Consider the following 26707-nt stretch of genomic DNA (forward strand, 5'->3'; position numbering starts at 1 on the left):
GATACTCCATGTGGTGCACCTTCAGCTCCCTCCTGGGTGTCAAGATGGAGTTTAGTGATGTTGCAAGGCATGAGCCAGAGCCTGGCTCCAGGGTAGCTCTCAGGACCCATCTGCTTGTTCCTAGAGGAGGGCCACATCTGATAACAGCCAGAGGGAGGTTCTGAGGGTTGGTAGATATCCAAAGACCCACTTTACCAACTCCACAAGCCAAGAGACTCTCTTGGCCTTGGTCAGTTACCATGGGGTCTGTGGGGCTCCATCCCTTATGCCAGTGTCTCTGGGGCTCATTTGGACTTTGCAACAGCCTTGGAGGGACTTGATGTCCCCACCAGCCATTTCCACCACAACCTTCAAAGCTCCCCACAAACCTTCCTCCAGCTCCATAAATATCATCCTTGACAAAGGGTACCACAGGACCCCAAAGTCACAGGTTTCTGTCCAAAAGGTACTTCCTTCCAGCGTAGGGGCCCATAACCAATGGGGCCCCTCAGTCTGGCTACTGGCCAAGAATAGCTGAGTGGCAGGCAGGGAGGATGGTCATCTGGTCACTGTACATCCCGGAGAGCCTCATAGTGACCCCTAGAAGAGTGTAAAGTTTCTGATGCTGCAAGTAGAGACCCTGCCTGTCCAGAATTTTTTCCTGCACCCGGCCGCACACACGGAAAGCTTGGGCTCTTTGTTCTCAACCTTGCCCAGGAGCCATGGGGTGTGGAGCAGCGGGAATGACAGGTATGCACAGCTTCTCAAGTAAATCTCGTCTCTCCACACAGAGAGCATCATCTAGGAGGAGAAGAGGGTCAAGCCCAGGAGAACAGCATGGCGCAGGTGCTCCTGAGCTCGTTAGAAAGGCATGGAGCCACCGGTGAGCTCCATACCACCTGTCCTTAGGAACACACACACTCTTTGTTATCCATTCATAAAAGAAAATTGTTTTTTCCATGTAACCCTAAGTTGAGTTATTTAGGTGTTAAAGGGTACAGGTTTTGCAGGGTTCTGCCTTATTTATAAGATACCACAGACTGTCTTCTCCCTTTCCACATCCTGTGCTCTAATCACACCAGATCCTGTATTATAGCTATCTTCAAGGGGAGAACGTCCTTCCACTTCATCCATCTCCTCTCCACAAAGACGCCAAAACCAGTGCAAAATGTCGCATCTCAGTGTCATTAAGACTTGGATGTTCTCAGGCATCCTCTGAGAGCTGCAGAGACGCATAACCGCTCCTCTTGGGGACATTCACATATAGTTAAAAACTAAATCCATGAGCAGAAGCAAAGATATTAGTATCAGCTATCACAATGAAAGGGATGAGCTGGCTGTGGGTAGTCAGTGTAAAATGTGCCCCTGAAGGGTGAAAAGCCTTCCTTCACTGGCCCCAGACCTGACTGAACAGCACTCCCTCAAGGTGAGAGTGTCACACAGTTATACAGACATGGTGGCCACATGGGCACTGCTACCTAAATTTTGAACTGCAGCTGGAGAGACCTCTCATCACAAACCACGGTCTGGGGGAGATGCTGAAAAATATGATGGCAGGTTTGTTTTTAAAAATGTACTTCATAGGGCTGGAGAGATGGCTCAGCCGTTAAAGGCTAGGCTCACAACCAAAAATGTACTTCATGGATGCATATAGCAGACTTTCCCACCTGGAGCATGAAAGGTGAGTTCTGCAGTTGGATATACTGTCTGACCGAATCAATCGCGTAGTTTATTAACCACATAGTTAAGCACTGATTGCATGTCTGTCTGCCTGCCACCAATAGAGGTCTGTCAAAGTTCACGGAGGAATTCATCCCTTAGTTCTGCCAATTGTCAAGTCTTACAGTGACCAGCGTGTTTATCTCCCAGGTGGATTTAAGCCTTTAGTGCTACATAATGTCCCTCCTCTCTCTGTGGGTTTCATCTGTCCTGCATCTAGGAGTGTAAACCATATTCTCTCTCTCTCTCTCTCTCTCTCTCTCTCTCTCTCTCTCTCTCTCTCTCTCTCTCTCTCTCGGGCTAATGTTTCCTATCATCCTATCATCTGTCACCCTCTTCTCTGTAGCATATTCAAGGTGTGTGTTTTTAGGTGATGTATAGGACCCTTTGCCTTGAAACAGGACTACCCAGACCCTTCATATTTAATGGGAGCCCATTCTGGATGAGTTTGTTTTAACTGCTTGTCATTTGTATCACACACCTGAACTTTCCCTTCATTCATCTCACTTGGATGAGGAAAGCATTTTTATTCCATTTCCCTTCATTACATTGTTAATTATATATTTTATCATTATTTTGAAGGTTGTGTGAGAGAATATAATGTGCATCCCCGACTCACTATAATCTAACACAACCTTCAAAAATACTGATAAAATATATAATTAACAACGTAATGAAGGATATGTGCAAACAGCATGCTTAACTCCCGATAATCATTGTTTTGCATCATTTTCTCACATTTCAGCAATGCATATATTTTAAATACCAAAGAATTATTAGTCTATGCACTTCATAGTCTTGTAGATTTGCCCACAGGCCAGGTTTTCATTCCCCGTTGCTCTGCCACACACACACATTCAACACTTGTGAGTAGTGCGTGTCCCTGCAACCAAGTGATCCTTTTAGTATCTCCTGTGGGTCCACCAGGAAGAGTTTCAAGAGTTTTCGGTGCCTGGAAGCGTTTGCTTTATCTTCGCTTTCTGAGTTATGTTCCCACTGGGTGCAGATACAGGTGTGGGTCTGCAGTGGTTCCACTTTCCAAGGAATGTTCCCACTGGGTGCAGATACAGGTGTGGGTCTGCAGTGGTTCCCATCACTACCCGAATCCCACCGTTTCCCTCACACAGTCTGCCATACAGCCGGAGTTAGACCCCTGTGGCAGCAGGGGTCCTCTGCCCTTTTGACTCTTCATTTTCATCCCAGCTCATTGCCACAATGAGGCTGGTGTGCCTACTGCCCTCCTCCTGCATAGGGTATACGTCCATATTTGGGTCTTGGCCTCTAGGTCACCCATTTCTGCTTGCCTTCACTCAGGATGGCCACTAGGGACATCCTTATAAAACACCCTATGAGGAAAGGCAGATTGGGTGGCAGGTGTCACTTCACACATACTTTCGTTTGGGACCTTTGCACCTGGAATCCTGAGCTCGAACAGGCTTGAATCACCTTTCTCCCTGCCTAGGGAAGTACTGCTGGCCCCCGAGCACTTGGGCACTGAACTAGCAAACGCCTCAGGCGGTTTGCCCCCCCCCCCCCCCAAGCCTACATCAGTAAACTGCCCTCCTCTCTGAGTCCTGACCCTCATATTTTGTCTTGGTAGTTTCCTAATGTGTGTGGATAGATAGACAGACAGACAGATTCTGTTTTCAGCAGAATAGTCAGCTACAAACCAGCCCACCATTCCAGAAATGGAACTCTAGATACCCAGAAGCTCAGATAATACAGACAAATAATGAAAGAAAAAATTTTTAAAGGACAACTCATGAGACCTGTTTCTATACCTACTGGGTGGGTGGGACACGCTGAGAGAAGAGATTCCATCTTGTACATGATGTTCTTTTTTATCTGGCTTACACGAGGGAGCACGGAATTACTCCCTAAAGTGGAAGAGATTTCCCATGGGTCATTCACTGACTACGGGCCACGGACCAAGAGCTCCTTGTAGAGCAGGTATCATCCTGAAGCATCCTGAGACTGTGATGGCTGGAATGCAGGCCAGATGTGCTGTAGGGCTCACTTGGTGTGCCCAGGGGAAGAAGGGAAGGAGACCCTCACTCATGCTGCTGCTGCTGCTGCTGCTGCTGCTGCTGCTGCTGCTGCGGGTCAAACTGACCGGATGGGGAGGACTGAACAGGACGGGAAATGGCAGTTCAGAGCAGTGGAGGACCTGGCATCATTCAGGTTGCTGGGAATTTGTCAATGACTACCGACATCCCCTGGGAATGATGGTGGGTGCCATGAAGAAGCAGAGGGCGAATTCCTCTCCTGCTCTGGTGCAAAACAAGTGATTCCCAGGCACCTTAGATCATGTGTCATTAGTTTAAAATCTGTGAACGGATTTTGATGGGCTCTTTTTGGTTTTTTGAGACAGGCTTTCTCTGTGTAAAAGTTTTGGCTGTCCTGGATCTCGCTCTGTAGACCAGGCTGGCCTTGAACTCACAGAGATCCGCCTGGCTCTGGCCCCGGAGTACTGGGATTAAAGGCGTGTGCCACCCCTGCCCGGCTTAACTGGCTCTTTTTAAAGACAACCAAACAACTGGCTGAGAATTGAGCTACGAAGCAGAGCACAGACACTGTATGATTTACTTACGACATGTTCCATCTCCCAAACCATTCTTAACCAGGGGATGATCAGCTGCCTCCTGCACAGCACAGCTGAGCAGCACAGGGCACAGCACGGAAGGCCTTTGTATCAGGGTCCCACGGTCCCTGTGTCCCCAGAGAGCTGTACTGTGTATTACCATCCCGGAAAAATGTCAAAACTCAAGATACAGTTCCTGCTGGATGTGTATCATAAACCCCAAACCCTGTAAGTCCAAACCATCAGTATGTGTGCATTTACTAATTAAAGCTTCTCCCCAATGACACGCAGATACAGTCGCGTTTCCAAGGCTAAACGCCAACTCTCCCTGCGGGTCAAGCCTCACTCACAATGCTTTGATGCCCACACTCCCTTACCGCACGTGCACATAGCAATTCCTTTGCAAACCAAGCATCCAGGCTGTACGGGCACCAGCTTTGCCGGGTCTGCTGAGCATCACTGATGATTGCAGGTCTGGGTGGTTTTCCACGTCTTCACGGTTGTGATGGTTAATCTTCGTCAGCTTGACTGGATTGAGAGTCACCATGGAAACACATCTCTGGATATGTCTGTGAGGGGGTTTCCAGAAAAGCCTGCACTAAAGAAGCAAGACTCACTTCAAATGTGGGTGGCGTCATCCCATGGGGTGGAGGCCTGGACTGAATAGAAGGCGGTGCACTAACACCAGCATTGTTCATTGCTCTCTGGATGCCGTGTGAACAGAAGCTTCATGCTCCTGCCACCATACCTTCCCCACCATGATGACAGGTCACACCAGTGGTCCCAGGTTCCCACCAGTACCTGTAGAATGCGCAGGTATCTTTCGTGAGGCTTGGGAGGACCAGCCTCTCTAAAGAAGACTGCTGCTTGGGGTGGGTGGGTGCTGTGTCCCGGTTACCCTCACTCTCTTAAACTTCAAGTTCTTCATGTTCTGGAGTTTGGGTTTCTCCAGTGACCTGCACTGGCAACACCCCCCACAGAGACAGGTCCATATGTGGGGCAGGGTGGGGATGGGAGGCATTCTGCTCCTGGCTCTCACTGAAGTAAGTGCTCACAACCTCTTTCTGGGAGGACCCTTTTCATTGTGCTCCCAACCCTCCCTCTTGCAGGGATAAAAGACTCTCCCGCTGGCACCCCACCCTGTCCTGCCACAGCCCCAAGGAGGCTTCTTTCAGTCTGGCTGGACACACACCCCACATATGTGTGCATGCACACATGAGTGCGCACACTCCCGCCTGCGTATTCTGTGCCTTGTGCCATGAGCGGACCCACTGTGCTCCCTGAAGTGACACATTCTCAGACTTCCCAGGAGGCCAGCACCCACAAATCCTACGTGGCCCAAATGAGGGCAGCCTTGGTGTGACACTGTTTCCTGTCCTCACGGACACACCCAGGATCAGCACTCTGAAAGGGCCAGGCAGAGGTCATGTTGCACTCTGCAGCTCAGCTCTGAGACTACAAAGCAAACAGCTATGGGAAGGACATAAAGATGAGCACGCCTGTGTCTGATGGGCTCTATTTAGGCACACTGGGGCAGGGGGTGGGGGAGCTGCAGGCGTGGCCAGCTCTAACACAGAGTCCGTGAACTTGCTCAGATAGAGGAAGTGCCTAGATCTGTGTAGAAACGTTAACCTGTGTGTTTCTGCAATACTTCAAATGTGTGGGTCCTCAGAGCAGATGTTTTAGTAGTGTGCAATTGTAATTCATATCTTAAGTAGCCAACATGGCTGGTTGCTCACCAGCTGCTATGAACTGATGGGGGTACCAGGGGCTTACCTGTGCTAAACATGCCACTAGGCTGATTGGTTGACTGTGGAGAGCTAGAACGTTACAGGTTGGGAGCCAAATTATCTTTAGTCCCCTTAACTGTCTACTTCTGTGTCTGAAGTAATATCCATGTGACTACTAGGTAAAACCTCTTGGAACAGAGTGAGCCCTGGATTCCACCAATTCAAAGGCTAATAACGTCATCAGATCGCATCTGAGGCCTACGATAGAAACTCCCCCACTTCCTATAACCCACCTACCAATGCTCCCACCAATATATTTTAAATTTTTATTATTAATAATTTTATTTTAAATGTATGGGTATTTATGCTTGCATGTATGTCTATGAACCGTGTGATGCCAGAAGAGTGTGCCAAATCCCTTGGAACTGGAGTTACAGACTGTTGTGAGCTGCCAGCTAGATACTTGGACTCAAACCCAGGTCCTCTGGAAGAGTAACAAGTGCTCTTAACCTCTGAGCCATCTCTCCAGCCCCTGCCTCCACTACTGTATTTCTGAGTATCTTAATTTATTATTTTCTTAGTCCTAGTTAAGGTGACTGTTGCTGTGATGAAACATGAGAAAATGCAGCGTGGGGAGGAAAGGGTTCATCTGGCTTACAGATCTAGAGTTACAGTCCTTTGAGGGAAGCTGCGGCAGGAACTCAAGCAGGGCAGGAACCTGGAGGCAGGAGCTGATGCAGCGGCCATGGAGGGGGGCTGCTTACTGGCTTGCTCCTCATGGCTTGCTCAGCCTGCTTTCTTATAGAACCCAGGACCACTGTCCTGGGGTGGGGGGCACCCACAAAGGCCCTGCATTTGAGTCCAAGTATCCAGCTGTGGATCACTAAGAAAATGCCCTACAGGCTTGCCTACAGCACCATCTTACGGAGACATTTTGAAGTTCCCTCCTCTCGGGGACTTTTTAGAGGCAAGTGACATAAACCAGCCGCCCGCCTGACCTCCTGTCAACGTGACACAAGCCCATCTCTGTTGAGCCACAGCGCTTCCCCTCGTGTTCATCCCCAGACCTCACACTGTAATACATTTTACAGACTTTAAAAGTCCAACAGCTTTACAAAGTCAACCACTCTAATAGTTATCTCTTTAAAAGTATCTAGTCTCTTTTAAAATCAAGTGCCGTAAAACTCCAAAATCTTTTTTTTTAAAGTTTGAAATCTTCCAACTGTGGGCTCCTGTCAAATCAAAAATAACTTTACTACTTCAAGAGAGAACCAGGGCGCAGTCACTATCTGAACAAAGACAAACCAAACTCTAACTGTAAATAACTCAATGCCCAGTACCTGGGAATCACAATCTCTGGACTCCTCCAATGGGCTTGGGTCACTTCTCTGGCTCCGCCCTCTACAGCACACACAGCTTGTCTTCCAGGCTCCGGCTGACTCCACTGCTGCTGCTGTTCTCGGTGGTTACCCCATGGTCCTGGCATCTCCAAAATGCTGGGGTCCCTTGCTGCAACTGGGCTGCACTTTCACCAATAGCCTCTCCTGGGCGCTCTTCATGGTACCCAGACTCTACTTTTCTCCACGACCCTTAGAATCCTGGGGCTTCAACTGCCTGTCCAGCTGCTCCTTCAGCAATAGCCTCTTGCAGCTTCTTACGTGGCCAAGCATCAGCTGCTCTCCACAATCCCTTTATGCCTCCCAAACCAGAACCAATTCCGGCTGTCAGCACCAAGTACCACCTTAGCTGCCTCTGGAACACAGCTTCTGAGTGCTGACTCAGGAGACACTTCCCAGAAGACTTCACCAACAATGCTGGTCTCTTCTTAATGACCGCCAAATTTCTCAGCTCCAGCCAACCAGCATCTATTGTCCCAGTAAAGCATGGGGTTTTACTTCAGTGGTTCTGGTCTCTTGTTATTCACAGCTGATTCTTCAGCCCCAGCTGACTAGAACCTCAGATTCCTCACACAAAAGGCCCAGTAGAGTCTTGGCTACCCTCTGAAACTTCACAAGCCAGGCCTCCATCTACATTGCTCTGAACATTTCTATCTTCCAAGCTCTTACAGGACAGCTCACTGAGCTCTTAATACCCAGTGGTTATTCTAGCCCGAAGTTCCAAAGTCCTTCCACAATCCTCCCCCAAACAACATGGTCAGGTCTGTCACAGCAACACCCCACTATCCTGATACCAATTTCTGTCCTAGTTGGGGATATTATTGCTGTGATAAAACATGACCAAAAGCAAGTTGGGGAAGAAAGAGTTTATTTGGCTTATATATCCAGTCACAGTCCATTGAGGGAAGCTAAGTCAGGAACTGAAACTGGGCCGGAACCTGGAGGCAGGAGCTGATGGAGAGACCATGGAGGGGTGCTGCTTACTGGCTTGCTCTTTATGGCTTGCTCAGCCTGCTTTCTTACAGAACCCAAGACCACCAACTCAGCGGTGGCCCCACCCACCTACAGTGGCCTGGGCCCTCCTCCATGGTTCACTAAGAAAATGCCCTACAGGCTTGCCTACAGTCCCATTTTATGGAGGTATTTTTCAGTTGAGGTTCCCTCCTCTCAGATATCTTTAGCTTGTGTCAAGTAGACATAAAACTAGCCAGCACACTTAATTTCAATATTTTATATATATATGTCTGTCTGTGGGTTTGTACATGTGAGTAGAATGCACACAGAGGCCAAAGAAGGCCATTGAATCCCCAGGAGCTGGAGTTGCAGACAGTTGTGAGTCACTTGATGGGGATGCTGGAAACCTATCCTGGGTTCTCTGCAAGAGCAGTGTACATCTTAACCACTGAACCATCTCCCCCGTCCCCTTTGTACTTCATGAATCGGTCACCATGTTGGAACGTGATGCTGGGGTCTCCTGGTCCATGGCCCACACATGTTTAGCTCCAGAAGAAGCCCTCTGCCCTTTGACATGGGAGCTTCACTTTTGGTGTCCACACTGCCCAGCATCTCTAAGCAGGGGCTGTTCCCCACGGAGTCCCACGGCTCTCCTGGGACACGTGCCATTTCCACTGCACCAGATGTTTTCCAGTTGTGTCTCCCATCCTTAGAACTTCCCTAAAGGCAGAAGAAGCCACACCGTTTCCTATGGAGAAAATTTTCATCTGCGTCTCAAAGGCTGGAAGTGTCAGGCTAGTGAGACAGTTTAAAAAGCCATCCCATTCAAAGCAGCTGATCACTTGTAAGAACTTCCCAGGGGACACTGCTCAGCTCAGTTGCAATCACTGGCAATGGAGCATGACAGAGTGGTTCGGCAGTCCTGTAACACACTTGCCCCGTAGGCAAACATGGGCCTCGGGCAGGTGGATAAACGAGGTGTGGCTGGGAGGGGACCTCAAGGCAGCCCCAGCTCCCCCGTCCCCACGGCGTGACCTGCATGCCTGGCCAACATGGTGACCTTTGAGCAGAGTCTGTCATTCCTCAGGACTGGAAGTGACGGCTTCGGCCGTGAGAACTTACAGGGACTGAGAAATAGAAGTGACAGGTTTGAAGGTACAGTTGTCACAACCAGTAGGAAAACTGGCCGGCTGCCTCAATGATTGTTGAGACCAGCAGGTCAGACGTGGGGGACATGAACGGCCAGGCTGCAGGCTCAGAAAAGAGTCTCTGCTACAAACATAGAAAGGAGGCCATCCCCTCCCCGAGGATGACAGCCTTTCCCTCTGCTTCATTGTTAACTTGGGGACAACCAATTGGGATCAGAAAAATACGTGGATGCTGTGAGCTAGCCATGCTGGCACGTGAGCCGCCACACGGCCCTGCTGTCACAGCCCTGGTCACGTCACAAACCAGAGACACAGGCATGTCACCTGAGACACAGGCATGGCCTGCTTCTGATCCAGGCTCTGCCCTTGTCCAGAACCACAACTACTGTCCTGCACTGCCTCCCCATGGAGCCTCCGAAAATAGCAGCCACCTTGCCAATCAGGGAAGTCTTGTCCAACGGGAGGCCACTAGAGGGCCACTGCTTCCCAGGTCCTCTCAGTCCCACATGCCACCTGAATGCTCTTCATCCCTGACAGGAATCCTGGGGCCTCCAGCATTTTTGTTCCCCAGCAGCCATCAAGGAGACCCTGTTTGGTCCACACCATGGCTCCCCAGCCCCCATCTCACTGAGTCCGCCCCAAAGCCCACAAGGGCACAGCTGACCCTGAAAGACTTTTAAGGACTCCGGGTTTGTCTGGTGTGTGGATAGACCTGGTTTGAGACCTTCCCCTTCCCACCTACCAAGACACGCTCCCTGGGGGAAGGGACAAGAACAACAGGTTGCTGCCCTGTGGTCTTCAGGTGCATCTAAGGGTCCCACGATGGGAGGAGTCACCAAGGATGTCCCCATGCCACTGTTCCTTTAGCTCTGGACAGTACCAGATCAAACCAGGAGACGTGAGGCCAGCGTGGTCTTGAGGAAGGAGAATGGGAGGGGATACGGAGCCTGGGAGCAGCACAGGGAAGTTGTAAGAGCTAGGTGTCCCATGGACAACCTATAATGACATTTTCATTGCCTGGGAGAACGCTGTCCCATCCCAGCACAGAACCTGTGCTATGGGGACAGCCCCAGGGTGGAACACCAAGACTTGAGTACCATATCCAGTGTGTCTTCTCACCGCTGACTGGGGACGCTGTCCAACACTCAGAACCTTCAGTAGGGGCCATGGAAGAGTCCCCCAAGGGTAGCCCTGACCCCTCAGACTCGCTCAAAGGGACAGAGTCTCTGATAATCTGTGACCTCGGAGCTCTCTCTCTCAGCAAGGATGCACAGAACTGAGGCAGCTCTGAGGTTTTCCCCGGAAACCTAGTCAGTCAGCTGCCAGTTTCAGGGGTACTCGTGGAAGAGGTAGGACTCCTCGTCCGTCACTCACACAGCAGTCAAAGGCACCCGACTCTATGCTGCAGAGGATACCACTTCTCTCTTGGAGACATCCTTAACCACAGGAAGTCACTGTCTCACCCCCTCAACGATGGGTGTGGTTGGACGGGGTGGAGGACACGTCGACAGGTGTGCTGAACTGATCTGGGCACACAGCCAAGGGGAGCCAGGTGCTCCATGAACAACCTGACAGGGCCTTCAAGTTACCTCCATCTGCAAGGACAACCCCAGGTCCATCCTCACTATATGCTTCCTCCTGGGGTGGGTACCTGCAGATGACCCCTCACATCCACCCTGCTCTCAACTCCCCTAGTTGTCCCTGCAGCCTGGCTCTGGGTGCCAGCTGAATTCAGTAGCTGATGCCCCTGCACCCTTCAGTGGCAGATGATGGGGTGGTGGTGCTGGAAGGTTCCTGGTCCACTTGGCATTTATCACTGTGTCTGCTGCACACTACAGGTTCCCTGAGGAAAGCCATTGTGGACTCTCCTCCAGGATCTGGGGGTACGCCTCATCGGCTAGTTCTCATTCCAGGCAACCAATCCCACACCCCGCCCCCCCCCCCCATTCCTGCTACTTTCCCTATATGGCCCCGCACACACGTGATCACCACAGGATCTACAGACCATTCCCACACCTTCCATCAAAACTCAAGCCCCTCCCAGGTCAGGTATAGCACATTCTTACTTCCCCCGCAGATGGGGGCTTGGATTTAAGGTTTGGGTAGTTACTTTCAGGTCAGTGGCTAATAGTCTGTAACTCTGAGGATCTTCCCACGCACATGAAAATGTCAAAGTGAAAAATGGTAGAAATCTGCTAATGTGCTATTCTAGTGAAAGAATGCTGGTGTGCCCCAGCTCGTCGACTTAGATGCTCATTAGTGTGTTAAAGATGGTTCGGTTGCACACATGCAACTCTGGCCGCTGCTGCAGTAAGGGAGCAGCTGAGAGGAGCATGGAGGCTTTCCGCTGCTGCTTCCAGGTCCCGCAGGCCGACCCAGGCTGTGGAGACCCTATCCTAACCCTGCCTGTGCACTGACCTCCGAAAACTGGGGCCAACCGCAGCATTGGACTGCGTCTTCTATCCTCATTCGGTGAGGGTCCATGAGTTTGAACAGCATCCTCCTCAGGAGGGTCTACTCTGGGCCCTGGGTTTCCACAGGACTTCCTTCATCATCTTGGCCCCCAAGCTCATCAGAGTGAAGATTTCCCTCCCACTCCCTCTCAGAGACATGAGAAAGACCCATAGCAACAGGTGTTAGCTTGGAGTTAGAGACGAGGGCAGCTGTTTAAAACGTGGTCTCCTCAGCTGAGCCACACTGCTCACCGCTGTCTGCTCACCATGAGCTATCTGTGGGGATGAGACCCCCAGGAGCCGTGAGGAGCTTCTCCATCCACAGAACCGGCACCACCTCTCGTCACCATTCAATACTCGATGGGGATATTGACACTGGGCGCTTCGGGGCCTTGTTCTATTTTTAAATGCTTGATTTGTGCCTTTTCACTTGGATCTTATTCAACTAAAACTGTACTGTGTGCTCAGCTGAGGACGAGTAAACATTGCCCGGGGCTGTGGCAATGTGTTTGCACAGACCTCAATTACAAAATTAACAGGACAGATTGCACTGTCTGCTGAGCCGAAGAGATGACAATCAAACCCCCTAATGAAGGGAGACACGAGAAATAAGACCTCAGGACAATACTCAAAAGAATGGCTTGTTTATTTATCAAATTTGATTTACTAGCCAGCTGTGTGACTTCCGTTTAGAATTCACCAGAGAGAAGGGCCTTGCTCCGGAGCAGCAAAAGCCCCAGACTGAGAGCGGGGAGCAGGCAGGAGAGGGAAGGGGGGGGGGGGCAGGACAATGACAGGCTGAGTCTCCACTGGTCGCATTGCCCCGGTCCAAAGTTTCACGTGAGATCTAAGCACCGAACAGGTAGGTCTTCTGCCTGACGTGAACTTGGGGTCATGGGATTGGCAGAGGTAAGCCTGAGGCTCATTCTCACTGGTGCCTTGAGGTGAGGAGGCCTGGCTGAGAGACAGCCACAGACGGCCGTAGCCCCACTCCTTAGCCCCATCCAGAAGCCTCTCAGACTGAACTCTCAGACTGGTGTGAGGGGAGTACGGGCCTTCACGCTGGACCCCCAGCACTAGCTTCAGGCTGCTCCATCCTGGTACCTGAGCAGGACCCAACTGAAATAAGAGAAAGGAGACACTCACTCCATGTCCACCCCAGAAGGTGGCCTCCCTTCAGATCAGGTCCCCATGCAGTCCTCTCTGCCTGTCCTTGTTAAATCCAGTCTGAGAGCAGCAAGGCAGAGATCCTAGGGACAAGATCAGATTATCCAATTCCCCGACCCAACAACCCTCGAGAGGGAGGCTACATGCTGAGTGTCTGGCGACATAAAGAACGTGGTCGCGGAGCCCCAAGCCTGTAGAGCCGGACAGCTACAGAAGACGCACACGGAATTGCAGGGCAGGAGCCTTGCTCTCTTGGAGATGCCTGGACTCTCTCCGCATCACAGGAAATTAATAAACGTGCGTGCAGACTACACCGAGGGCCCCTTTGAGGCACTGCAGTGAGGGTGTGAGATGAACGGTGGGGTGGAGCTGCCCTGATGCTGACTGCCCGGGTGTCAGGGGCAGGGCTTCAGCAGGGGCATCCCCAGCTGGATATCCCATGAAGCCAGCTAAACTTGCTTCCACCCCGAGTGTGGGGCTCCATAGCAACAGTGGGCACTAAACTGCTACCTAAGCTTTATTTCTAAAGATTAGACAATGACAGTCGGTGACATAGGCCATTTTCATTCAAGTGTATGCATGAACACATTCCCTTTTATGGACCTATACCCTCTTTCTTGTCCTCCATCAGTCCCTTTGTCCCCTGGACATTCTGTCTTCTGCTCTCATACTATCTATAAATCTCTGATTTTATGTGTCTTTAAAGTCTAGAGAGAAACAAAACCAAACCACATTATGTATTTGTCCTGAGACAGGCTTAATTTGTTCAATGTGATTATCTCCTGTTGCATCCACTTTCCTACAACAGCATAACTTAATTCTTCATGGCCAAGTTCCACCGTGTCTGTGTCCCCCACGGCCCTGTGTTGGTTCCATCACTTCCGCTACTGTGAAGAGTTTTAAACACTGACGTGCAGGTGTCTCTGGGATGTGCAGACCTGGAGTGGCCTATCTGGGTCATATGGTGGGTCTTCTTTTGGCATCTTGAGGAGGCTCTACCACGATTTCCAGAGTAGCTGGAAGAGTGGATGGTTCCCTTTGTCCACATCTCCATCAGCATTTGCTGTTTTCCTAATGGCTGCCATTCTGCCCAGTGAGACAGACAGGACCTCAACATCCCTCTGCCTTTATCCTCTGACGGTAGTGAGGCTGAGCATCTCTCATGTCGGTTGACCGTTTATGTATCTCCTTATGAGAGCACTTCCTTAGCCTATTTCTTATTGAGTTGTTTTTGCTGTCGTTTTGAGTTCTTAGCATATGTTGGATGTCAGTCCTCTGTAGACGTATAGCTAGCAGAAATCTCCTGTTTTGAAGGTGCTGCTCTTCACTTGTTTCCTGTGCTGTGCCAAAGCCTTCTAATTCCATGCAACTCCACCGTGGAGGGATTTCTTGAGTGACTAGAGTCCTGTCCGGAAAGTGCCGGTGCTGAGATCTTAAAGAGTTTTCTTTTTCCTCAGGCAGTTTTAGAGTTCAGACATTAAAGTCTTTATTTCACCTGGAATTGACTGTCACATCCGGTTTTGCCAGCGTTACATGTTGAAGATGCCCTTTTTGCCAATGTATATTGTTTTAGCCGCTGCCAAAACTCAGGGGCTACAGCTGCGTGGGTGTGAGTCTGCGTCTTCTATTCCATCACGTCTTCTATTCCATCCCATGGATCTGTGGCTGTTCTGGGCTGGTACCACACTGTTTGTCATGACTCCATAGCCAGGGGTGAGACCAGACATGGAAGAAACGCTCCCTTGGGGACAGTCCACTGTCTAAAGTTAACCTGCACGCTGTCCATACTCACATTTGTACCAAACATACAAAGCAGGTCGCCACAGGACAGAACCCAGGCTATGGTAACTCGGATCCCTACTTGAAGCCCAGACCCCAGGCTAGGAAGTGAATGGCCCCATCTCAGCCTGGAGTCACCCACTTCTCCGCCATTGCACTCCGCCCCCCCCCCTTTCTGTATTGTACACCACTTCCAAATGTTTCCCCAAGGGCCAGGTCAACATATCCCAATTTCATCTCCAGCAAAAAAAAGCCCCCTGGCACGGCCTGGCTTGCCCAGTGGGTAGATCATCTCTGTGTTCCCCATGTTCTATGTTCACCACATAGAACCCAAAGGCCATCACCGCCCTCCACACCCCTGCCTCAGGGACACCACCTGTGACTTCTCTGAGCCCTGCTGTACTGCGGGGCTAACCTGCAGCCCTTCCTCCTGTCTGATCACACCAACACAGGATGGACGGAAGCCCAAAGAGGTTCTCTTGCACACAGAGGAAAAGAGATCAACACCAGGTCCACCAGCTCCTGTGACTGTCCAGCCCTGCCTGGACAGGATGGATACATGCACCACATGTATGGGACTGGGCACATGGGCGCAAAACACCACCATACCAAGTGCATTCAGATTAAGGCACTGTGAGGGGAGCCAACTGGAGAGGTGACAGTCTCATCTGTGTGGGCACTCTCCTGCTGCCCCCCGTGAAAATAAGTTCAACCAAATGCAATCTCAAAGCCTGCCTGCCCAGACATCCATTCCAAGTGCTTCAGCCGAGAGGACCAGCCACCTGAGGTCTAGTGTCGCAGATGAGAAAACAAGGGTTTGAGGTGGTGGATGCTCTCTACAACACGTTCCTGGACGCTCTCACCTCCGCATGAGACGCAGAGGCCGCCAAGCTCAACAGCGTTCCTCAAACCGCATTTCCAGGATGTCCTCAGTGTAGGCCCACTGGTCTCATCAGCTCAGCCCAGGTTCTGTTAAGAAGTGCTATCAGGCTCAGGAGATATCTGCTAAGCGTCTCCCAATGCCAAGCCTACACACTATGAGCCGGAACATCTCCTCACTGTCTAGTGGGGAGGGTACTGAGCAGATCAAAACTAGTGGAGGGTATTAGAGATGTGTGTAGATGTTCTACCAAGCACTCTCCTGCAGGGTCTTACATGAACTCCTTAGGCCCCAAGTAAATGCAGAGTCCTGCTGACCAAGGAGGTGGAGATTGGGGAGGCAGATGGCAGGCCTCTCCCAGAGTCTGGCCTGAGGCTTCTCCCACACCCTGAACTTTGCCAAGAAGGTAGAAACAGAGAAGCTAGGATAAGAAAAGGAGTGTGTTGCTTCCAAAACGGTCCTTGTCTGTCCACTCTGCCTGTGGCACACAAGCCATGGTGAGGTCAGGGGTCGCTGCGCAAAGCCTGGGTGGCACAAGCCGCAGACGGCAGCCATGACGCCTGCGCCATCCAGCGGCCATCATTTAAAATGCGAAAAGAAACAAAAGGTAGGAGCCTGTAATATTTAATGTATCTAAAACATTACCAATCCAATAGATAATATAAAACCGAGGAGCAACACCTTGCTGGGGAAAGAGTATCTACACACCTGGCCCCAGGGCCTGGCCCAATCCTTGGTCAACACACAGGCTCTGCAGGGGCTGCTGGCAGGAGCAGTCATAGTCTGACGGCTCGAACTTAGCAAAATCTCAATGAATTATCCCCACAGGGCAAGTGGATCAATACTGCCTCCTAAGAACACTGGGGTTCCCATATAGCATCCTTGGACGATCCCAGGGTTGGAACGAAGGCCGACTGCATGGGCATCCTGCATAGGTTTGGATGCTCTCTTCTGGCAGGGACACACAATGGGTACCACCACCCAAATGTCCCTCAGCTCCCTGGCAGTCATCACCCCATCTGTCCCTCAAGGAGCATCTGGGTGATGCCAAGAAAGGGCTCCTCGGGGACAGCTCTGCTCAGGCTGCACAGCATAGGGAGGGTACCACATGCTTCTGGCTATCTCCTGCCCGAGCCCTGCCGAGCCCTGCCGAGCCCTGCCGCTCCTGTGGGACACAGAATACCATCTTCTGAGGATCCCAACCCTGAAACTGATTTTAAAAATGTGAAGCCAGGGCTCTCACCTACAATCCCAGCACAGGGAGGCCCAGGCAGAAAGTGTGGCAGTGAGTTCGAGGTGTGAGCGTGGGGATGGGTTGCAAAGAGAACTGTCTGAATGTTACCCAGGGGAGGGCAAGGGAGGGGAGGGGAGCAAAGAGAACTGTCTGAATGTTACCCACGCTACTGAACTAAAACAAACTTCCAGAGGCCGAGGATAAGATTTGAAATCATGTTAGCAGCCACTGTTTCTTCCTTACAGGAAGATGGGTACAGTGACGTCAGCAAGAGCTGAGCCTGAAGAGGCTTTCCTGCTTCTGCCACACTTGGCTTAATGCTGCATTGCATGATGGGAAGTCATACTTCAGTCAGTGAGTTGTTCTACTCGGCTCCTATGACTGTGATACCTGAAAACAACGGTCCCCAGAAGGACTGCTGGACAGAAGGCAGGACAGAGACACGCACCATCCGTTATACTCCAAACTCTGTCAGGTGTCCAGCCACACCGCCAGCCCTGCCGGGCTGGTGTTGAAGTCAGACCAGTAAATACCTACGCTCTGGAGTAAATGTGCTGAACTGTAAATTTTGATAAGTAGGGGTAGCTACCAAAACTCATTGCCTTGAACATTTTGAATGAGTTTTAAAACCACATTGTGGTATTTCTTAAGTGTTTTAGACAAAGAAAAGCAGAAACACACATCATCCTTACCAACGAAATCATAAAATTTTATAACATTTCTGAAAATCCATTTTCAAAATGTTTTCTCACAGATGCACGTCTTTTGAGAGGTGTTTATCTCCTCATTCACTGTCAAAACATCATTTGCAGCATCTACCCAGGAGAGGCGGGTACAGTGTTTTCATGTTTTTCAGAGTATCTGCCCAGGGGCTCACTCGCTGTGCCATCTGCCATACGTAAGATTGGCAGATTCTTTTCCTTATGCCTGATGCACAGCTATCTCCCTGCCATGCCACCATGAGGGCACTGGCAGCTGTGTTTGTGTCCCAAGGAAAATGGACCCCCCTCTCCCGCAAATCCCTCTCTGGATGAAGGGGTGTGCTCCTTCAGCTCTCAGGGGGCAGCAGTCACGGGAAAGCCTGGCAGGGCACAGTGAGGCCCAGGCCAGCCAGCCTCTTCCTACTCAGTTGCCCCTGAGAATGGAGCCACTCAAGAGTAGGATGTGGGGTTCCTCCAGAGGATTAACCCTGGGGGAACTGGGACCAGACAAGACAAAAGCAGTGCCCATGATCAAATGACACTGGAAATCTTTCTTGAGAATAGAGCATACATCAGAACTGCTGCAATGTCGTGCAATGTGGAAACTTGTTTCAAAGCTCTGATTTTATGAAATTTTTTGGGGCAAGGGGGCTTATGAATCCCTGTGTAGCAAAGGATGACCTTGAACTCTTGGTCCTCCTGGCCCGGCCACCCAGGTAGAGGTCACAGGCATGCACCTCTACACCCAGCTTTACATCTGTAAACTTTTATGGTAAGATTATGTTAAAGCCATGTCCTAAGAACTCCTGGCCTTCACCGTGAATTCGCTGCTGTGATGCCAGGACTCTAGTGCCCCGGAACTTTAAAGAGGGCAGGCTGTGCTGTTAGCTGGTGGGAGGGTCCAGTGCACAGCAATGCTTGCTTCCTCTCCCTCAAGATCTGCACTCCAAGTGGTTGGTATATGAGTTTCACAAATTAAACTGCACATGTACCGGAACACAGTCAACCAAATTCCACCAGTTCCAACTCACGGACCCAGGAAGCGGACAGTTTTCCCAGACTACTCAAGAAACAGGCAAAACATCTGAAAGATAATGGTCTTTAATTCTCTAAGTTCTCACTTATGCAACATAAAAAAGGCATAATTATGTGACTGGATAGGACATTTTTACAAAAAAACAGGTCCCTCCATCATCTGGTCAGTAGTATATAAATATTCACAATGAAAAAATAGGCAAGAAGGGAACCCGCCAATATCCAAGCTGGTTTCTTTCCAACACTTATCGGAATTTTGAAAATAAAACACTTCCGCCTTGCTTCACTCGTACCCAGTGCTCAGCTGGTGGTCTGCACAGCTGGGCTGTGCTAGCCCAGGACACCCCTCTCCACATGGCTCCTGTTCTTCTGTACTGTTTTACAAGTTATTTGACATAGCAAACTAAATATCAAAATGTAAACTTTGGAAGAGAAAGTAAGAACAAGGGTGTGAAGGCGACGCTTGGGTGTCGATGTCCTCACGCAGGCTAGTGTCTTAAACACTGAAACCAAAGTAAGACATTTACATATTTCCTGTTCCTAGAGACATGTTTCAACTTAGTGTGACCATGGTAACAAAAATTGTCTCTACAGAAGATGGTAGAAAATAGCGTGACATTACTCTTAGTTTAGGAACACACCACTGCCCTAGTTTTTTGTAGCAAGAAACTGTTGCTGTTGTTGTTTAAAGTGACAAATATAAATTACATGGTGGAAATAAGATGCTCCAACACATCACAGCATCTCTCAACTACGAAGACTACATTGTAGGTGAGCAGCCTGCTGAACTCGGTGACATTACACTCAAGTCCAGTGGGTAATGAGACTTCTTCCAGCAGACGGAGTGCTGAAACACTGTGGCCTGTGTGCAGACAGGGGGCACCTGCAGCTCCCTGCTGCCTGGAGGGTCTGGCTTGAGCGGGCATCTAATAACCCCGCCAAGCCTCACGTGTGGGAACTGCGCCGCCCCCTACTGCCCAGAGAAACCCGGAGCCTGGGTTCTCTGGCTTTGTAATGTTCATTGAAGTCCAACCTGAAGCTGAGGAAGCGGAGACTTTCATCGGAGCTGGTGGTCAGCAACACCAGAAACTGCTGGACAACACCCTAGGGTGAAACGCAGCAGAGTCAGTCGGAACCCTGTCCACGTGCAGCCCTCCCAGCGCACTGTACCCATGAGCCTCCAGCAGGAACTCACTCAGCCTGTGCCGCTCCCATCAGGAGCCCCTGCCTGTATAGTTAGACAGGCAATGCATACATTCCGTGTAAGAGCAACTGCCCTGCTGACATCCCTCTGCACTCACACTACAGGAATAAACAGTCATGGATGCTAAAGCATCTTACTCTGTGATGAGCACAGAACTCAGGGTCCCCCTGTTCTCTCTCACATCTCACTGGCTCACAAATGCATGCTCAGTCATCACTCTACAGGGGGAACAGATCCTAGCTCAAAACCATTACTGGGCTCCACACCACTGTGAAAGCAGCCTTCATGTAGGACACAAGTTCTGTCAGATGTTGATTTAACAAAGTCATTGTGACTATTCACGGTTTCGATCTCTCAACAAGGCCACACTCGGCCTGCACCACCCAAGGCTCAGTGCAGTCACTCTGAGGAGCATGAGAAGTCACAGGTCCCCAGTGCCGATCTTCCATCGAGGCTCTCATCCCAGCTATACAGCTGCCCTGAGGAGAGCCCAGCGAGGATGAATCCTCAGGGGGACCACCAGCTCCCGAGACACTCCATCCTGGATGCTGCTCATGTGACAAGGATGAGCCACATCTCTAACCTCTGAAAGCAAGCCAGTCATGGAAGGGGGCACCGTGGCTTGTACTGTACGCACCTGGTAGAAGTGTGTCAATATTCGCAACTGTGAACACATTTTTGGTATGGAGTCCTGGAATTCTCGGATCCTCCGGTTCTCCTCCTCTTCCTCTGCCGCTGTCACCCCCCACTGGCCCTGGACAATTAGAAGCAGCAAGTTCAACTGCTGGATGCCTCCGTGCATGTCCTGCTAACAGCATCATAGGCTCAGACACCCTGTGACCCACTCCCACCAACCCGTCTTCTTGTGGCTTTGTGTGCTGTGGTACAGATGGCCCTGTGTCCCTCCACGTTCCTCATTCAGACAGTGGGCATTAAGGGAACTAGTCAGCTGAGTGCTGGCACTCCTGACTTCAGCGGGACTCCCCTGGCAATCTCCCTTGGACACATTCATCTATTCTCATTTTAAAACGTCATTTTCAGCCAGGCACGCCTGGTAGCCCACACCTGTAATCCCATTTGAGGCAAGAGAATGGTTAAGGTGGAGGCCAGACTGTACACAGTGAGACCATTTCATCCCTCCCCCCAGCAAATGGTAGACTTCACTGAACATGTGTCCAGCCAGCCTGTATGGGAGTTACCTAGTTCTCTTCCAGCAACTAGATTTTCTGATCTGAACCTTTGCATTCCTGGCACACACCGTGGTCTGGAGAAATTGTTCATTTTGCTAGGGCTGCTCATTTACACTGTATGTGATTTGCCCATTGGTACTGAAAATTCGGGCTTGTTCTTTCTGAGTCCTATCAGCCCTAGGTGCTTCATACAGTCTGGCAATGGCCCTGCCATAACTGGGAACTGTGGCTAGGCAGGGCGGAGCCTTTCCAGCAGAGCTAACGGAACTTTCGACAGCCTACTGCCCCTTTAGCACATCTTCTGCAGGCCATTTGGGCGTCTGCAGACCATTAGCTTCATTTACAGATAGCAATCTACTTGCACACACCTAAGGAAATAAACGGTCTATTTCCTTCTCAGTTTTTCACATGTATGCTCTCACCTCTTATTAGCCACTAGACCAGTCAACAGCTTATTTACCCTTATCTCCAGCCACCCAGGCCTCGCTCCTGAGACCTCCAAGAACAAGAACGGTCAGTAACTGAACCAGGCACAGTCCTGGAATGTTTTAGCAAAAATCTGGCTTCATTTTGCCAGTGTCCAGAGATTTTGAGCCAAGTTGAATTTAAAGATGACGAACTATTTGTCAGAAAGGTGTGTGGACAAGCTTCAAGTTTTTGACAACGAAGGACAGACAACAGAGCAGCTGTGGCTGTTACAGAGCTCCACACCATGAAAGAGAAACCTGGTGTCTGCATTGGGACCCAGGGAAAAGTGTTTCCTCAGTCAGCACACAGAAGCTGATACAGCTGTGGTTCATGGGGCAGTCTACATCTCCAGAAGGTGGCTGTGTCTATGTGGCATTGGTTTTAAAGGTATAACAGACACATGAAGGAAGGGGTGATGGAGCGCGGCTGAGGTCAGGCACTGTGTGGCAGGGTTGAGGTCCCCACAGAGATGCAAGCCCTCAGGGACCACTGTGTGAAGCTGTGGTAGAGACCTCAGAGTGTTGGGGATGCCAGGATCACCGGACATGTTCGAGGAAGAGCCACAGGCATGAAGTGGATCTGGCCTAAGCCTGAGAGGGAAGCTGTGTGTGCCACAGTGGAAGGGCTGAGCGAATGAGGCTGCCTGAACCCTTTGGAGCCCAGCCGATTTCATCAGGGGCCCCAGAAGCTAGACGTGGGACGGCAGGATTTGGTATTAGCCCTGTTGGAGTTGAGGTTTTAGTTTGATTATTCCTTTCCATGCTCTTGATAGTTTCATTTTGAACCTGGAATGTTTATTCCATGCCATTTTATGTTGGAGTATGCAAGTTGTTTTGATCTTATAGGAGTTCATAGTTCAGAGACTTTGAACTTCTAAAACAATGGAATTTTTTAAGACTGGAAACTTTTAAAATTGGATTGTATTCTACATTAGGAGAGTAACATGAGACTTGGGGGACAAGGGACAGAAGATGTGCTAGCTAGTTTTATACTAACTTGGCGCAAGCTGTAGTAATCTGAGAGAAGGTAACCTCAACAGAGAAAATGCCTCCATGAGACTGTGCTGTAATCAAACCTATGGTTCATTTTCTTAATTAGCAATTGATGGGGGAGGGTCCAGCCCATGGTGGGTGGTGCCATCCCTGGGCTGGTGGTCCTGGCTTCTATAAGAAAGCAGGCTGAACAAGCTGTGATGAGCAAGCCAGTGAGCAGTGTTCCTCCACGGCCTCTGCATCAGCTCCTGCCTCCAGGTTCCTGCCCTGCTTGAGTCCCTGTCCTGTCTTCACTCAGTGATGGACTACAATGTGTAAGAGTAAGCCAAATACCTCCTCCACTTGCTTTCTGTCATGATGTATCACCACAGCAACAGAAACCCTAACTAAGACAGAGGGGTGTGGCTTAAAGTAATGTATTTGTGTGTCAGGCAGACAAGCAGGGAGTTGTAATGATTCGTTTTAGTTATCAAATTGATAAAATGTATAATCACCTGGGAAGAGTGTCCGTGAAGACTTGCCCAGATTAGGCTGGCCTAGAGACAAGCCTGGGAGGGATTTTCTAAACTGTTAACTGAGGTGGGAGGACCCACCTCAACTGTCATTTGCTGGGCCCTGGCTGATCACATGCATTCTGTTCCTGATGGCTGATACAGCTCCCTCAAGCTTCCTCCACCATGAACCGGGAACTGTGGGCGGAAACAAACCCTTTCACCCCTAAGATGAAACCCTTTCTCCCCTAAATTGCTTTCCTCAGGATGGATTGTTACAATCGGAAGAACATCAGGATCCCCAGGGGACTGGTTCCAGCAGCCTTGATGGATACTGAAACTTCAAGGAAGTCAAGTTGTGGAGTTCCTTATGGAAATGTGCAGATCATAATTCTTTTTAGTGGCATTTCTTTTAAACGTCCATCACAATTGCCACTGATAGAAAGAAAACTGACCGCTGCATGTTAACTCTGATTTCTAAATAGCTGGAAAAACACACTTATTGATGCCAATAACTCACCGCAGGGTCATCTCGGATTTCATGCCCAGCACTTCTGCCGAAGAGCCTATTTCCCTGCCATGCTCACACTGGGCGACCGTCGGTGCAGTGTGCAAAGCCCGCAGTTCCCAGTCTCACGCTCACCTAAGACGCTCTCAGCATTTCACCAATGGGCAGATCTGCCACCCAGAGCTTTAGTCAGATCTTCCTGGGGATTAATTAATCTCTTCCTTTATTTTGCAAAAGTGAGTACAGTGAGTTATTAGACCAATACAAAGAGTTCTGTATTCTTGGAATGATCTCAAATGTTCTGTATGTATTTTCCATTTGGTACATCAATTAGTAAAAATTTTGTAGTTTCACATCCACGTTCTACTATACAGAGAACAGCAGAAATGAATCCAGTTAATGTGCACTGAGATGAGAGGTTAACATTATGAACCCACTTCCCGGGACAGGACAACGTGACTCTGCATGCATCACCTAGTGAGACAGATCCTCGGGAAGTAACACTAGTCACGGTGTTTTCCAATTACTGTGGCTGGTACTGGTCCCACAATCCTACTGAGCACAGGGGTGTGTACAGAAGTGTGGGTGTCACAGGCAGCAGGAAGTATGCTAATGCCAGAACCAAGAGTGTCAATGTATAAAATGTAGTTTGTAAAACTAAAGGAAGTAAAAGCCCTTCAATCCTAAATTTGAATTGGAAATATCATAATAACAGAAGACGTTTTGAGAGGAAAAGTGGGAAGAGAGTAGAGAGGAGCCATGAATTGCAGAAGGAAGGACCTCTGGGACCGCTCCACCTAACAGAAGCATGACAGAATCGGAAGCCAACCCCCGCAGCAAGGCACTCAAGCGCTGAAACCCTTTCAGGGGCCAGCTCCATCTCTCCAGATCCAGTGGACCCACATCTGCATGACTGTTGCAAAATTACTTTACCTTTTGGATTTAAATAAATTTGGCAGGTAGTTTCAGCATTACGGCTCTCCCCCTCTCTCTCTCTAAAACACACCCAAATAAGGCCACACTTACGTGGCTGTGTCCCTTCTGTCACTGATAGTTGACATCTGGGAAGACCACCTCCATGCACACAACCAGCCATCGAGCTATTATCAGAATCTTGCGTCTGTCAGTCACACACAGGCTGCTTGGCATGGATCAGGAGATTATGTGTGTGCAAATCCCAGGGCTCTTCAGAAGTACCCACAAACCACTGCAGCCAGGAGATAACCCAGGAGTACCAAAAGGACACATCCTCCTGCTTCCAAACCCCACCATACTTCAGTGCCTGTGACATGGCTGCCAGGCCCCTCACATGGGCTGGCAGTAACCCAGCCTAGCTGCCGACTAAACAACCTGCCTTTCATGACCCCAGGACAAGCACCTAGACAAAGCAGTCCAGGCGAGCAAGAACAGGAACCCCACCACCGGCCTGACTTGTCTAATGGATCTTACTTATTTCAGGCTACTGGGAATACACAAAAATGTCCAAAGGAAACCTAGCTCATGCGTCAGTAAGCAAGTCAGGGTGTCTGATCCCTTAGCTTCAAGTCAGTAACAGCGCGCCAGGCCGACTCTGGAGACAACAGTACAGACAGTGTCCAGTTCGGACAGCGGGACACCAGTCAATGGGACAGCAGTCAGAATGTCCTCCGAATGGAGCGGACTGCACCCGGTTCAGTGTGTGTGCCGATTTCAGCAGGAAAGCTGCTGCTGCTGCCCAGACTGCCGGCCAACAGTGAGAGCTTGAGTTAAAAACCATACCTCGATTTCACGCTGCTTCTTTTTCTCTTCAAACTGCAGTCGTCTCTGTAATTCTTCCAGAGCAGCTCTGTACATTGCATCTTGGGCATTTTGAAGTTCAATAATTTGATCAAACACAGCTCTGAGTTGATTTAAAAGTACCTGAAAAGACACAGTGTTCTCAAATGAACAGAATCTCAACGTGCTAGTGAGGTATCTCTACTCAAAGATATTGTACTAGTGCTTTGCCCTCTAAACCGCAGAGACACTGTCCCCAGTATAACCATGTTGGAGGAGTGTGACTAGGAAGCGTTTGGGTAATGAGGTCTCCACCCTACCAAAGTGGTTAATGCTGCTCACTGGTGGCTGTTGGATTCCCACAGCACTGAAATTCTGACTCTTGAGAATGGATTATTCTAAAGTAACGTACTGCACAAAGTGTGAACTGAGGATGTATACACACTCAGTAAATACCACGTGTGTGCTTTGTGTGTGTCTAAATGAAGAGGCTCCTCCCAGTCCTTGCTTAGTGTCTTAGTTACTGTTCTATTGCTGTGAGGGGACACCAGGACCAAGGCAACTCATCTAAAAAACATTTAATTCCAAAATCATGGCAGGGAAATGGATACGGCACTGGAGAGGTACCTGAAAGCTTTCCATCCTGATCCATAGGCAGCAGGCAGAGAGACACTGGACCTGGCCTGGGCTTTTGAAACCTCAAAGCTCAGCCCCAGTGACACACCTCCTCCAACAAGGCCACACCTTCTAATCCTTCCCAAACAGTTCTACTAACTGGGGACCAAGCCTTCAAACATGTGAGCCATCCTCATTCAAACCACCACACTTTAGAAGATGTACTCCAGCCAGCCTGGAGAGAAGCAGCTATCCCACACTCACTCCACAGTTAATGACGCTATCCCTACTGCCCATCTCTAGGCCAAGCTGAGATGTCAGGCAGCGTCACCAACAGCTGAGCTAACTGACTCTCCAGTCAAACAGAACTGGAGCCTTTGCTGAGCAACTCTGAGGACAAGCTAACCCAAGAACAGACACTGTAAATAAACAATCCCTGGTTCTCATTTCCCGTAATGCACTCATGTGACCTGGGTCCTTCAACTGCACAGCAATGCAGACAGTCAGAAGGACCCGACCAGGGGATGCCATTCCTGACAGGCAGCCACACGGCTGGTTCTGACCACAGGCTCAAGCAAGCTCATCCTGTTCTCTGTCAGAATTTTATTACGGTAAAACTAGAAAACTAAGGATGGAGACAGCTCCATTTAAATTTGATAAGGATGTAGCTCTCTAGTTTCTCTGTTGTAGTCATGTGAAAAACAACAACAAAACCTTCTTTTTGGAA

The 26707-nt window shown here is 49.8% G+C and overlaps 1 protein-coding gene across 2 annotated transcripts in view; it reads right to left on the reverse strand.

Annotated features, from left to right (window-relative positions):
* Window positions 1–18807: 18807 nt before the first annotated feature.
* The window catches only part of Tubgcp3 (tubulin gamma complex associated protein 3), a 64183-nt gene continuing 56283 nt past the window's right edge, over window positions 18808–26707 (reverse strand). For both annotated transcript variants that reach the window (XM_052751661.1, XM_052751662.1), the window contains exons 20-22: window positions 25369–25509; window positions 20599–20715; window positions 18808–19861 (exon numbers count right to left, since the gene is read on the reverse strand). In XM_052751661.1, coding sequence (XP_052607621.1) covers window positions 19703–19861; window positions 20599–20715; window positions 25369–25509 — 417 coding nt within the window. In that variant the 3' untranslated portion in view covers window positions 18808–19702. The remainder of the gene's footprint in view (window positions 19862–20598; window positions 20716–25368; window positions 25510–26707) is intronic.

Source organism: Peromyscus californicus, unplaced genomic scaffold, assembly GCF_007827085.1.
Source record: "Peromyscus californicus insignis strain IS unplaced genomic scaffold, ASM782708v3 Scaffold_23__1_contigs__length_62951481, whole genome shotgun sequence".
NCBI lineage: Eukaryota > Metazoa > Chordata > Mammalia > Rodentia > Cricetidae > Peromyscus > Peromyscus californicus.